Genomic DNA, 14,414 nt, shown 5'->3' with positions numbered 1-14,414 from the left:
TTAACAGTCAGAGTAACTCCCATGTGGCAACCCCTGAAATTTAATTACCGGAGTGAAGGAGCAGAGTGAAAGCTGCAGAGTGATCCTTTCACTTGCTGTAACCTGTCTGAGTTATAACCTGTAAAATTTTACCACTAAACATAACCAGAAACCAAAATATATATATACATAATGAATGAGTAGTTAAAGACAGCAAGTGGAAGGTAATACAAACCATAAGACAGAAAAGTGCAGCTGCCAGATCTCAGTCTATTAATGGCCTCACTTTTCTTTCTAACATTGATTCTTCTTGTGTCAATCAAAAAAAATATCAAACAAATTAAAGAATTATAATTGCATGAGTATCTTAGATGTTCTCCACATCTCAAAGGAATGTATCCAGCAGGCGCTTACATTGATGGATTGCTTCTTGTGTAATCAAGGCCAAATGTAAATGTAACTCCAAATCAATTTCCAGCGTGCGTATTACATTACAGCTGTTTTAACCCCTATGGGGAGCTCTGTGAATTCACATTTCTTGTAAAGGAACACATGCAAATCACTGCAGAGTGAAATAAACACAGTGGACATTTCCCACTGAGAACTGAGGAAAGTCTAAGCTGTGTTTTCTATGTTGGTGCTGTTTTTGCATAGCCAGCAGCGTATTGTGCAACACTGCAGTTCAGCTTTTTACTGTACTCCATAGAATAACTGCATACGCACACTTTGTCTCAGAGGTGAATGTGCTCCAATGGTAGTGCTGTTTAATACTAAACAGTTAGTGTTATATTGGAATTTAAACACTTTCTCTTATCTACTGTGTTAATTTGCTCAAGTAGCCCTGTAGGTTTGTTTGAGAACAAAGGTTTCACCATATTTAATCAGCTTGTGCACAAAAGTACTGAAGCAATTTAAAACGCTAATATTGAGTTTCAGGAAGCAAATGTCCTAAAGCAATTCTCTGGCTTTTGTAAATGCTTTGAAAACAGATCTCTCCACCAGTGCAGAGATGCTATCATTTTACACAGCCCAGGGAAATACAAGGTTGGTATTCATGCAGCCCTCACAGTCCAGTCTATGCATCATGTTTTGTTAGAAATCTATTGTTAAAGTTAGATTTGGTTTTCATGAGTGCGCCAGGATATGATTTCTATGAGGTTTACAAGACACCTGTTTGTTTATTCGCTGCATTACTGTGAAAGTATCCAAGTGCTTAAACAGATGTGAGCAGATATTTCTACTTAATATCCTACACTTAATATAAAGTCCAGAAGAGAAGAGAAAGGAAAACTCCAGAATGACTCTCTAGATTTGAAAAAAAAATGGTTAAAATGTTTACTGACACAAGGATACTGACGCAGATACAATTATTTTGGAAAATAAATGTAATCAAAATTGGGAGAATGTAAAACATTGCAGCCTCTCCTCTCCTTTTGTTTGGAGTCAGTTTTTGTTATGCCCATCAGCTGCACTGAAAATTTGTGCAGCATGATTGTCTGGTCACATGACTGTCCAGGGCACAGAGCACAGAGTGACCAACATGGATGTTGACAAGCAGAAGCATTACAGGCATGCCAACACTGAAACACAACATCTGCTACACAGGAATAACTTAGATTGGAGGACTGGAGTGCAGACAATTAAAAACGTAGTAAAGAAAAAGATAAAAATCCAAGAAACCTTACACTGGAAATCAGAGCCAAGTGGAAAAATCTCCCAGGAAGCACGAGGCTCATGACATGAACAGATTGGACGTGACAAACTGATGAGGACAGGAGGAAACACAGGGACTGTATACACACACAGGGATTGGATACACACACAGGGTAACAGGCAACAGGACACAGGTGTGACAAGAGACAGTAAAAAGATGCAATCAAAGAGGAGGGAAACCTCAACCGGACACACATGAGGCAAGAACTATAAAATAAAACAAGAAACACAAAAGTAACATAGGGCATGAGAGGGAAGGTGAATGACTTTATAATAACAACTAGGGCACCAAAAACATAGAAATAAAAACACAGATGAATGGATGTAAGTGAAGCCCAGGTAAAAAAAGACAAAGAGACAGCTTACGATCTTCAAATACAACCATTGAGGAGCACAGTCTACGTCTCAGGGGCTATTTACATCTGGTTTCAACATGCCTCCTGGGTCCCGCTTATCAAGCATCACTATCATGAATGCAGTTCAAAGGGACACCAGCAGGGTTGATCCTTCACTTGAGCTGGTTTCATGGTTGATACAATCTCTTTTGTAGTCTTGAATTTCAAAGCTAGGTAAAGTCAATTAAAAGAAATCAAGTTTATCGACTTTACCGGTTTTAATTCCAATGTGATTATAGCCTTTCCAGGAAGACTTTAGTGCGGTTAATATGCAATTATAACACTCATTTATGAAGCCTTTGTGTGTTTGAAATGGGACATTAATGTTGCAAAATGAGAAAAGGAGGAGAAAGAGATGAATAACGCACACACACAAAGTCCTACACTCGTGTGTGTCACCTTGCTTCAGTGACATTTCCTCTGAGGAAAGGTTATTGTGTGTCATCTCCATTACATTCCAACACACACACACACACACACACACACACACACACACTGGATGTGCATGTATGCGGGTGCAGAGGAGCAGAGAGCCCCAGACACCCCCAATCCATCATGCACCAGCAACCACATCTCGACCAATCAGCTGCCACTACCAGTCCAGCTTTGTAATATTTGATGCTGATTGGTCAATTAGGGTTGGTACCCAGATACTGTACCTGCCTTAATGACAATGATTTATTACATGGCCTATTCGGGGGCCACAGCATTATCCTATATAACCTTGTAGGGATTCTGGCTGAAAATTTCCATGACTGTCCTCATAAAAATTCAGCATGTAAATTGATCCACATGTCATGGCAGGGTGTCATCATGATTCATAAATTTTCATTAAATGTACAGTTGTGCAGTCACGGGCAGGAAAGTGTGCTTCATGACATTAGCATGCTAAAATGCTGAACACGCACAGTAAACCCTGCTTAATATAAGGATGTAAGCCTGGTCTGAGTTCATGAGTTCATGAGTTGGTGTCTGCTTTTATCAAAGAGCTGAAAACCTCACAGGGCTAGTAGCAGCTCCCATGTGGTCATATGTGACTGTTTGTCCCTCTCTCGTCTTCCAAACACTGACCCCCGCCCTGTTCTGAGTGTGAGTCAGTGTGTCAGAGTGAGTGTGTAGTTCAAGGTTATTCTGACCGGACTGCTGCTGCTGCTGGTTTCTTCCAGGCCACTTGCACTCAGCTCAGGTCAGATGCTGATTTCATGCTTAGAGCTTGTCAGAGAAAGTTTCCTCTGAGTTTGACATTGATGATACTAACTTTTGAGTTATAAAGACAAACTGCAGCTTTAATACTAGAGGTGAGTTTCAGATATCAGGGTTCACTCAGAGGAAAATTTAGCAAATTCCAAGTATTTACTGCTGGTCACTTGAATTTTCACATTGCTTTATTCCTCTCCTTAGTTACTTCCGCGAAGGTTATGTTTTTGGGGGAGTTTGTCTGTCAGTCTATGAACAACATAACTCAAAAAGTAACCAATGGATCTGGATAAAATTTTCAGGTAATGTTCAAAATGGGATATGGAAGAAGTGATTACAAGACTTTATTACATTTTTTATCATTGTGACATACAGCCTTTTTTACCATATTGGCATATAACTCCACTATAAATGGTCGGATAGCTTTGCAAAACAATACAAGACAAGGTCAGGATAATTTCTGACAGATGTACAAGTACAATCCAGATCCTGGCAATATTCTGAATACTAAGATCCAGAATATGAAGCGTGTACTAGGACATCATGATTTTCAACACTGTTAGGGAACAAATTATCGTAAAAACCTGCAACTAACACCAAATTGTAGCAGACAGTCTGCTGAAATGGAGTATAACATTAAAGTAGGACTTAAGTGTTGTGTCATAACCACAATTTGTTTGACAGAGGTCTGCGCTCTCTGAGAGCTTTTCCAGTTGATTCTGTAAATTGCCTGTATATGCGTCAAAAAAGTCACAAACCTGTATTCATTTAATGTGGCCTTAAAGTTATCTGTATACAGGAAAAGTGTGTCTCCAGTCTGAGATGGATCCAATTCACACATTCCTGTCTTCTTGAACACTGTATCACACACTGAGATCCCAAGCTAAGCTGAACCCATTGGCTCATAGATACGCTTAGCAATCGCAATCTCAGGAAAAATAAATACTGAGCACACAAACTGGTCTGTTAGAATTGATTCTGCATTACACTGGGCACCCATGACTACTGCCAGTCATTTCTCCTTGATCAAGCTAAATAAACGATTTCAACTTAAGCCATCTGAGTCTCCTGAGTCTTCTTCGTCAAGTGGTCAGGACTCCCGAAGTTTCCTCAACATTTACCAAAACGGTACCAGCATCGTTCTGAAGTTCCCCCAAAGGCTCTCATATGGTTTAAAGTGTGTTCCTGCATGAAGACTTCCACTGTGTTAAACTAAGTCCAAAGTGTGTGCAGCTGTGTAGCTCTTTCTAGCACCATCTGTTTTTCTGTATCCTGCTAGCTGCTGTGACAGTTGTTAAGATCTTTCTGGGAAGACTTTAGTGCAGTTAATACAAAAAGCCAATTGACTGAGATCAGCCTCTGGTGGAATTAAAAGCCGTTGGCTTCTCTGAGCTATCTTCTGGAGAAATACTGAAGCACAAGAGATTACACATTCCTGCTTTATAGAATAGTATACTGAACACGTGTATGGGGTGTAGCCTATTTTCTAGATGACAAAACTGAATCGAAATGCTTCTTAAAAACCAAATTCTATATCAATAATATACTTCACTGTTAAAAATCTGACTTCAACAGTCTGATTACAGTTGGTTTCAAATTGTAAAAGAATGTGGTTCATTATAATTTAGTGTATGCGTGTTGATCCCTGATTAACATTAAATAAAGCATTGTTAATGGGTACATTTTAATTCAAACCATGTTCCTTTATTCTTTTAATTATCTGTTCAAAAGCATAATTATTCTTTTTAAGACCCAGAAGCTTATCTTCTTTCTCTAACACTTTCTGTGTGCATATTTAAAAATTTCAACCAAATCAACATGGTTATTGCTACTAAAATGTTGTTATTATGTGTAGCCTGCAGCTCTGACCCTGGTTTCTTCTGAAAGGTCCTCATTTGGGGCTTATTATTAAATAAAAATAATTAATCCAAGTGATTATGAAACAGAAAAGAAAATTGAAAAAGTAAACAGCACAACCTTGTCTGAGTTTCTGCCAAACTCTGAATCCCTTCTGTCTTTCATGGTATTATAATCCAAGAGAATGGATTTTGTTAGTTGCACACATCATTAAAGGGGTTGAAGGCCAGTATAGGGTAATTCACTCACTATGGCTGCAACACACTATCCTTAGAGTAGATTATCTTTCCTCTTGTTCCTCAGGCCTAAATGGAAGATTTGTATCATGAACAGGATTATTAAAGTCACCCTCCCTGTCTTGGGTTTTCACTGTATTGATTCAACAAGAGCTCTAAAGTGACTTATTTGCTGCCTGGGGGGCGTAACATTTAATCAATACTTCAAATGCCACAATCCATGAGAGGAAATGCTCCTGAGTGTGCAGGTAGAGGGCGAAACACACCTGGAATGGTTGGGTTGGTTCAAAGAAGTCTAAACAACCAGGACAGGGAAGGGCAGAGGAACACACGCTATCACACACACACACACACGTAGGTAACGGAGATAGTTGACAGCAACGGCTGTGTTTGTGTGTTTGGTAGTTTTTCCCCCTGAGAATCTAATTGTGATTCCTGATGTGATAACCTCTCTTTCAACATTTCTCCCACACAAGAAGCAGAGTCGACAGCTGAGATAAGACCCTATAATAGTTGTGTCCCGCTGAAGGACACTCAACAATCAGTCACCTCTGTGTGTCTGCTCTGTCACACTGTGTGTGTGTGTTACCTGACATAGAGTGTGCGTTTCTGTGTGGAGCGAAGCGACGTGGAGCTGGAGCTGACACTGCTGGTCATCATCTGTTCCCTCAGGTCATGGATCTTTGCCTCGAAACGACTGTATTCTACACACACACAAAAACACACAGAAAGGATAAAAAACACTGTTAGAGCCGGTACATTTCAGGTGACAGGTTTAAAATAGTAATGCATAACTATTGAAATATCTATGTAGGATCTATTTTTAGCTGCTTTTAGAAGCTACCTGTTACTTCACATTAGTGGCAGCTGACTGGCAGTGATTTTTTACGCTTCAATCATTCGTGCTCAGTGGTTCAGCAGCATTACAGATCAAAAAGAGGAGCAGAGGCATGAACAAACACAGCTTTAATGGAGGTGGAGGTTTTTGCACTCTGTTAACCACATCTCTTCAAAATAGATGAGGAACAAAAAGTGCAACATGTGTTTGAGAATAAAAGATTGCAAAGATTATTTTTTGCTCATGAAGGTTTGTTCTCGTTTTCCTGTTCTTATATAAATACATTATTCACTAAAAACACACATGCACACACACACACACGGGCTACAGACAGACACTAATGGACATGCAGATGGAGGCATTGAGCTGTCTCTACAGCCATAATCAAATAGTCTGTTTGATCCAAATATTAACTCCTGTTACATCAGACCCGGTCCATGTCAATATCATCATAAACACACACATTTACAAGGTCAAACACACACACACACTCACACTCACACACACGCACAGCCGGTTTGATTCCACAGCTCTGACTCATTCATGTCACTTATTCTGCTAAAAATCTGTGTTTACAAATCTCTCTGGGCAGGGTGCGTTGTTATTCATGGAGAGCAACATTAGAATGTATTTATTGAGATAAATTCATCCTGCAGTGTCCATGGGAAAACAAAAACTCTTTATTCATTCATCCTTTCCCTTCAGTTTTTCTCTCCTCAGTGTTGTGCTTTTTTTTTTACTTCTATGTGGTATCTGCAGTTATCCAACAGGGACAAATACTGTATTTTCAAATGACATGTATGGAACAGGTTGGCATTCGTGTAATAAGAAGACGTCCATGCTCACAGTTGTATCTTCCAACAGAAGAAGTATAAATCAATGAGAACAATAACAGACATAACTGAATTTGCAGAGCAGTCATGAGAGGTGAGCAGAGACCCAGAGGTCTAGAACCAGGCTGAGAGCCAGCGTGCAACTCTTAAACCACATTAGACACATGCGTCTGCTGCTGCCTGCACGTCCTGTTGTAGTTGGAAAATCTGCACTGATCACTGGCATCACATTATGCATGCACACTGGGCTCACACTGTGACACTCAGACGGCTCAGCAGTGGTGTGACATGGCATCATCCGTGCAGAATTTAAACACGGTTATTAGTCAGTTAGCATAAATGCTCATTTTCTGGAGTAAGACTAACACACTGTGCTGGGATTAATCATAAACCATCCATTCAGAAATAAGAGAGAAAAAAAGTAGCAGGGACTTTAAGCTGCTTTCTGTTCGCCTGTCTGTTTAAAGTTTTCATTTTAATTTTTTGTCTTCTATGTTGATGTGTATGTTATTGTATTTACTTGTCTCATCGCATCGCAAAGCAACATACTGTATTGTTGCAACTGCACTATATAGTATCTCATAGTATATACTGCATTGTGATGTATCATATCATATCATAAAATGTTACATGGCATTGTAATTGTAATGTGTCTTATTGTATTGATTTTACTGTATATTGTACCGTATCTTATCATTTCATTCTATCTCAATATATCATAGTATTGTATCATATCATATTGCTTTTCATCCCATCTATATCATAATGCATCATATTGTATCATATTGTATCATACTGTATCTTATATTGTATGGTGTTGTATTGTAATGCATTGCATTGTAGTGTATCTTTTGTTTTTGCATTGTGTCATAGTTTAATAAATCTTACCATGTTGTGTTAAATCATGTTTTACTATATATACTGTATCATTTTGTATCATATGACATGTTGCATGGTAGGTCATTCATTCATCTCCAACCGCTTATCCAGTTCAGGGTTGGGTGGCTGAAGCCTAACCCAGCTGTCTTCAGGTGAGAGGCGGAGTACAACCTGTGGTCGCCAGTAAATCACAGGGCTGACACACAGAGAAAGACAACCTTTCATGCGCACACTCACACCTACTGGCAGTTTAAGATCACCAATTAACCTGATGAGCATGCTTTTGGACAGTGGGAGGAAGCGCAGGGAATTCATGCAAACTCCACACAGGAAGGCCAATCTTGCCTGAACTGTGAGGCCACAGCACTAACCACTGCAGCACTGTGTAGCTTATGTTGCACTGTATTGTATTGTTTTGTCACTGTTTCATGTTGTATCATTACTTTTTCTATATTGTGCTGAATGTGTCATATCATTGTTATTTATTATATTGCATCAGATCTTACTGTATCTATTGTTTCATATCATATTGTATTGTACTTTACATGCTGTACAAAAAGGCATGCAAGCATTTAGCATGCAGGAGCATATCATGTATGACTTTAAAGTATAGAATTATTTAAGTATATATTTTTGTAGTTTGTTGTGAGTGTGGAAAGGAATTCATTTGATCTAACAATCAACTTGAGGCTGATGTAAAGACATACAGCAAACCAGTCAAGAGGTGGCTTTGACTTAAATGGTTAGCTACACTCTCATTGAAGCTGATCTTTCTCATGTTTTAAGTTTGTAAAAAATGTCATTTCCATTATTTTTGTACTTTTATAATTGTGTTTAAGAGAGCTGCAAACTTACAGCCTTTGCTATTGCTATTATCGTTGTCATGTCACTGATTTGTCGCTGCTTTGCCTCCTTTGACCTGACTGTTATCAACCAGAAGAGAATATTGATCACAAGATTTAACACATATAAATGTGTTGAATCTGGATTGTATATTGTAGCACACACCATGTGGATGCATTTTTCTTCCTTGCATAAAATCTTATTCACATTCCCCGATGTCTCACACACATACAAAATACATTTCCAAACAGCGCTTTCAGTTTAATTTTGCAGAAACAACGGTTTCCCCATCTCGCATGAATGACAAGTACTTAATTGCATGGGAACCAATCAATGCAAAGTGCAACACTTCATTCATGCACTCAGTAAAGCCTCTCCATACTTCAGTATTCTGCAAAAACCCTCTGACCTATTTTTTCAGTGGCCATAAAAATGTCAGCGTACCTCTTTAGTTATAAATGTACATTATTTATGGAAATGCACAAAGTGGAAAAAGCAAATGACATGAAGTGTTCTTTAAAGTGTGTCTCTTGCTTTTAGGGTGATAGCCTTCTTCCAGCTGAACAAGATACGATACAACATAGTAACCAGCGGACTGCTGTCACAGAAAGACTTTAAATCCTGATCGTTTTGATTCACAGTGGCAGAGGAAATGTGTGTGATAAATCCTCACTGACTGCCCTCTAGTTCTCTAAACACCACACAGCTTTGGAGAAACCTCCAAACTAACACACGCTTGACAACGCCGCTGGCAATAAGCCTGAAAAAGCCCTCTGAAGGATGCCCCTGTTAGTGTGTGTGCGCCTGTGTGTGTGTGTGTGTCTGAACCATTATTGTGTGGACGAGAGAATCTAATTAACCCTGAGTAATTCAATCATACAGGAGGTACACACAGCCATGCACTCACACACTCACACACACACACACACACACACACACACACACACACACACACACACACACACACACACACACACACACACACACACACACACACACACACACACACACACACACACACAGGCACACACAGAAGTGAAACCTTCACCATCTTTAGGGTTTTCATAAATTTTCTCCCTTTTTCTGTTTTCATTTCCTTGTTATCTTCCTACACACACGTTCAGCATCTGAAAACTGTCATAAAGCTGCCTCCAGCATCCAGATCTCAGCTCTGATTTCTCCCAAAGCGATCATTAATCTGACACATTGATGCTCAAAGACACAAACAGCTACACTGTACTGAGGTGCCTCAGTGAGACACACTCAAATCATGGAAGTTATCAGAGTGAAATCATCTTGACTTTTTGAAACGATGAACTGAGCACTGGAAGTAGAACTTTTAAGGAATCATTGAGAAGAATTTTCACCTCCATTTGTCCAGAACTAAAACCCAACAGAAACACAAACAATCAGAGGTTTGGAGATGGAAATCTGCCTTTAGTTTTTCACAACAAGAAATCTAATTTCTCACTTTGCCATACTCAGTTCTTTGATTTAGGATTTGCTCTGTCATGAGGACTCTCTGTTATCCAAAGCATATGCTGCAGATACTGTATAACCTCAAGCATCATCAACAGCAGCATGTAACTGTCTCTGTCAATGCATCGCCTCCACACAGCATTATGAGATTAAGAGCAAAAAAGAGACAGAGACAGAGGCAGGGATGAAACAAGACAGAATACAGAGACACAGAGAGGAGATGAGGAAGAAACAGATTAATGAGTGATTGAGCTCACTTACATCAGATAGACTGAAGCGTCTTCAGAAAAAAACAAAAGGTACTGTAATGAGATGTTGTGATCCACAGAACAAAGCAGGTGTTGAAGCTTAGATATCAGTGTTTCTGCCAAGGCTGCATCTCTGATCATCTTCTGCTTCAAGACCAAAGCAAAGTGCTGGCATCTGAAGTCAGAGCTGTGATCTTGATCATCTTTGCAAAGACAGTAAAAGGTACCAAGCTTAGAGGACAATAGTGAAACAGTTGATACTACACACAGAAATGTTTCCACATCACTGCTCATTTCTTGCACTGTGAGAGTCATCAGAGCCAAGACAGCGTAGGAGCCAACATGTTAATGCTGCATCACTGGTCATCAGAGGGCTAATAGTGTCACAGATAAAGAGATTCACCACATTAGGACAGCCATTTAGCACCAAAACACACTTAAAGTGCCAAAAAACTTAGCCAAAAATGTCCAAACCTTATCTCCACAAGAAAATGCAGGGATAAAATTAGAGTTAAGACAGGTGCATCCCTTCAAGTCTGTCTCCTGCAACTCTTGCTCAGCTGTACTCACATGCTGCCGGCAGATGTCCGCACGATTTTGGATGTGTGAGCGGGATTCTGGGTTTTTCAGCTTTCAGTAAGTAAAAAGAAACACTGAGAGAGAGCAGATGTGTGTGTGTGTGATGATGATGAAGATTTCACGCCAATGTGTGTGGAAAAGAGTGTGTGTAAGTATGCAGTAGCGCGTGGTGTGTGTGTGTGTGTGTGTGTGTGTGTTTAAAATCAGTCCAGCGCTGCTCAGCTGCCACAGGAACAACAGATGCTAACTCTCTCTTTTCCTCTCCCTCTCTATACTACACTCGTCTCTTTTTCTATCTCTCGCTCGCTGGTGCGTCCTCGCTGCTTTGCTCCTCCCCCTCTTTGACAGCAGCTTGCTTTAGGGTGGAGACACACACAAACGCACGCGCACACACATACACTCAGCAACAGACATGAACACTGTTTCCTCAGGTCACTCATGCAGGAAGCAGAGTCGATGCCAGGCTCTCCTGCCCTACTTTGGCCCAGGGAACGGGTCTGCATGCCACACACACACACACACACACACACACACACACACACACACACACACACACACACACACACACACACACACACACACACACACACACACACACACACACACACACACACACAGGGGCAGCACAGGATAAAGCTTGACCAAGCATTTTGAATATTGATTTTCGGAAAGCTTAACTAACAGCTCAATTCATATTTATTAGATGGGTTCTCCATTTGTTTGAAAGCTGAGTAAAAAAAGACGGAGGCATCTGCCTCCATAAGTAAGAGGAATTAAACTCCTTCTGCTCTGCATGATTTATGTTTGTCTGTGTCTCCATCTGTCTCCCCTTTCCACTTCATCTCCTGTTTCCTGTCGTATTTTAAGACTCTTCATCTTTCGTTCTTATCTGTCTTTTGTCTTTTTCACAGTTTCATTCCTGATAAGTTTTCTGCAAACAGCAACTTTAAACGTCGACATCCAGTCATCACAGGTGCTGTATGCCTCTACACTCGCACTAAACTAACACACACTCCTATCTCGGTCCCTGTCTGGATGTCAAACTACCCAGGAGTGACACAAAACACCACAAAATCATCAGGAGTGAAGTTTCCTGAGATCACCATCTTGCTGTTTCTGTCAGCACTCATCACTTTAAAGCAGCACTATCAGATTAAGAAGGAGAGAGGGAGGGGAACAGACCCTGAGAGATGGAGGAAGAAAACAAGACATAGTGGAGAGACAGGGATGAGGAGAGAGGAGGAGGAGGAGGAGGAGGAGGAGGAGGAGGAGGCGGGGGAGGGGTGATGACAGAGACTAATGGCTTTGGGGCTCATATTCCCTCCATCCTTGCTTCCTTCATTGCCCTCTCCTCTCCTCTTCCCTTCTCTCCTCTCCCAGGAGGGGCATTGTTCAGCAGCTGGCAGAGACCTTCCCTGCATTGTGCAGCTTCAGTGATATTCAACATCAAACCTCTGGAGAAGTGCAGCTGTGTGCTCTGCACCAGGATTTTCTTTGCAGATAAATCAAACTCATTTAAATGTAGAGTGAATCACAGCCAGTAGTGACAATATCCTTCCTGCAGTAACAAATTTAGATTTTTGGTTCTGTCTCTTGTGCCAGTATTACTTAAAGACCCTGTAAGGAGTTTCTAGATTGTTAAAAAAGACCAAAAGTTAACCATGATGCGTCTCCCTGATCCACACAAGCAAATAAAGGCCATCAGCAACAAGATTGACAACTTCTATATTTTACAGTTTCCTCCTGTAACCACTGTGAGTGGGTTGGTATAAGACCAGGAGATTGTTGAGCATGTTGAACTTTTAACATGTACAGGACAGGAGTTCAGATATTAGGCATAGCTGTGTCCTCAGGGGGCACCAAAATCAACACAAACAAAACTTCCCTCACAAGAGTTTTAAATTTTTGTACTTAATTTTGCTTTAGTTTGCCTTGAAGCTCATAGATTTTTTTGACCACAGCTCTTGGGAGTTAGCCTTCTGTGTTTTCTGCTCTGCTTTAACAATGAATGTGGTAACCACTGTGACTCTCCTGCAGGACACTTGGTCATAATGCAGAGAGGAAGTATTCAAAGTTAAAGTCACAGGGTCAGGGACTAATATCTCAGTTCTTTCTAATTTTTCATGAACTGTTGTTTTTATTTTCCACAGTTTTGTAGAGTCAGTTAAAAACTTGACCTTGTAAAACCTGACCTATCAAAAAACAGCCAGAAAATCCTTTTTTGGAACTGAGGTGTTATTAACCCTTAAACAAAATATTTTTGTTTATGATACTTTTTTGTATTACATTTATTTTGGCAACTTTTTTTTCCTGCAGTTTTTAGCAAATATGTATTTGTTCAATACAGAAAATATTTATTTAATTCTTCATTTTATTTTTTTTAACAGGTTTCCCAGGAAACTATTTATCATGCTGATGAGATAGAAATATTTAATACCCAGGTATATAATATGATTCACTCTGTAATATAGGGTTAAGACTTTCTTCTCATAAACAAACTGTGTTGTCTAGAAATGTCATGGAAACAGGGGTTCGATAACAGATGAGACTCATTGTGGGATCTGTGGAGAGAGCCAGATGATATTTCCAAAGGACATTAATCAACATGTGTGCTTGGAAAAGGTCAGATACGTTTGAGAGGCTGTGCTCTTATAGGGATATGTGGTTGGTCCTGACAAGCAGTTGAGCAATACCATTGTGTAACTTTGTCTTAAAGAACCTAAAATGGGACTGACGTACACTTTTAAACAGGTCTTTGACTGGTTATGCATCTGCAACAACATAATTAACCAGCCAGCCTATAGGTAGAAGACTGCAAGCCTGCTGAATATACAGCTGATTTACAAATGATCAAGCCCACACAGCTCCATCAGTCATTTGTTTATGCTGTCTATGACCAATAGAAGTGTTCTCCAAATAAGTGACCCCTCAACAATACTTCCTTATTTCCTCTGAACTTGGAAAACATTTGGAAAAAAAAAAGGTTTAACTGTGTTTAAGTAGAAGTTGAAAGTCTAAAGACACCAGGAAAACTGGGAGTACATAATGCCAAATTCCTTTGTTGTGCTAAAGTTAGCAAAACTGGCCCTGCTTGGTTCCATTTATCCTTACATGCTACAAATCCAGTCAAGCAGTTGTGTGTCAGCTAGGGGTGCAGTGATCACAATTTTCTGGCTGATCACCAATCACAGATCTTTAAAAAGCCTGACCTGCCGATACTGATTCGGGCCGATACCCATTTTTATTTTTCATAACTGACAGCATATATCTTCATTGTTCCAATCTTACTTTTTTGAATACCATCAAACAATACCTGAGAAACGATAAAATCTTTATGT

General features: G+C 39.9%; 1 protein-coding gene across 5 annotated transcripts in view; it reads right to left on the bottom strand.

Moving 5' to 3' along the window:
• LOC141789549 (discs large homolog 1-like protein) overlaps window positions 1-14,414 on the bottom strand; it is a 134,519-nt gene that overhangs the window by 16,430 nt on the left and 103,675 nt on the right. For all 5 annotated transcript variants that reach the window (XM_074669014.1, XM_074669015.1, XM_074669018.1 and 2 more), the window contains one exon: window positions 5,967-6,081. In XM_074669014.1, the coding sequence (XP_074525115.1) occupies window positions 5,967-6,081 (115 nt within the window). The remainder of the gene's footprint in view (window positions 1-5,966; window positions 6,082-14,414) is intronic.

The sequence above is a fragment of the Halichoeres trimaculatus genome, unplaced genomic scaffold, assembly GCF_033239565.1.
Source record: "Halichoeres trimaculatus isolate MK-OKI-2021-1 unplaced genomic scaffold, fHalTri1.1 fHalTri1_scaffold_4, whole genome shotgun sequence".
NCBI lineage: Eukaryota > Metazoa > Chordata > Actinopteri > Labriformes > Labridae > Halichoeres > Halichoeres trimaculatus.
The sequence above is the reverse complement of the archived record's forward strand: the minus strand, read 5'-3'. Positions and strand labels throughout refer to the sequence as shown.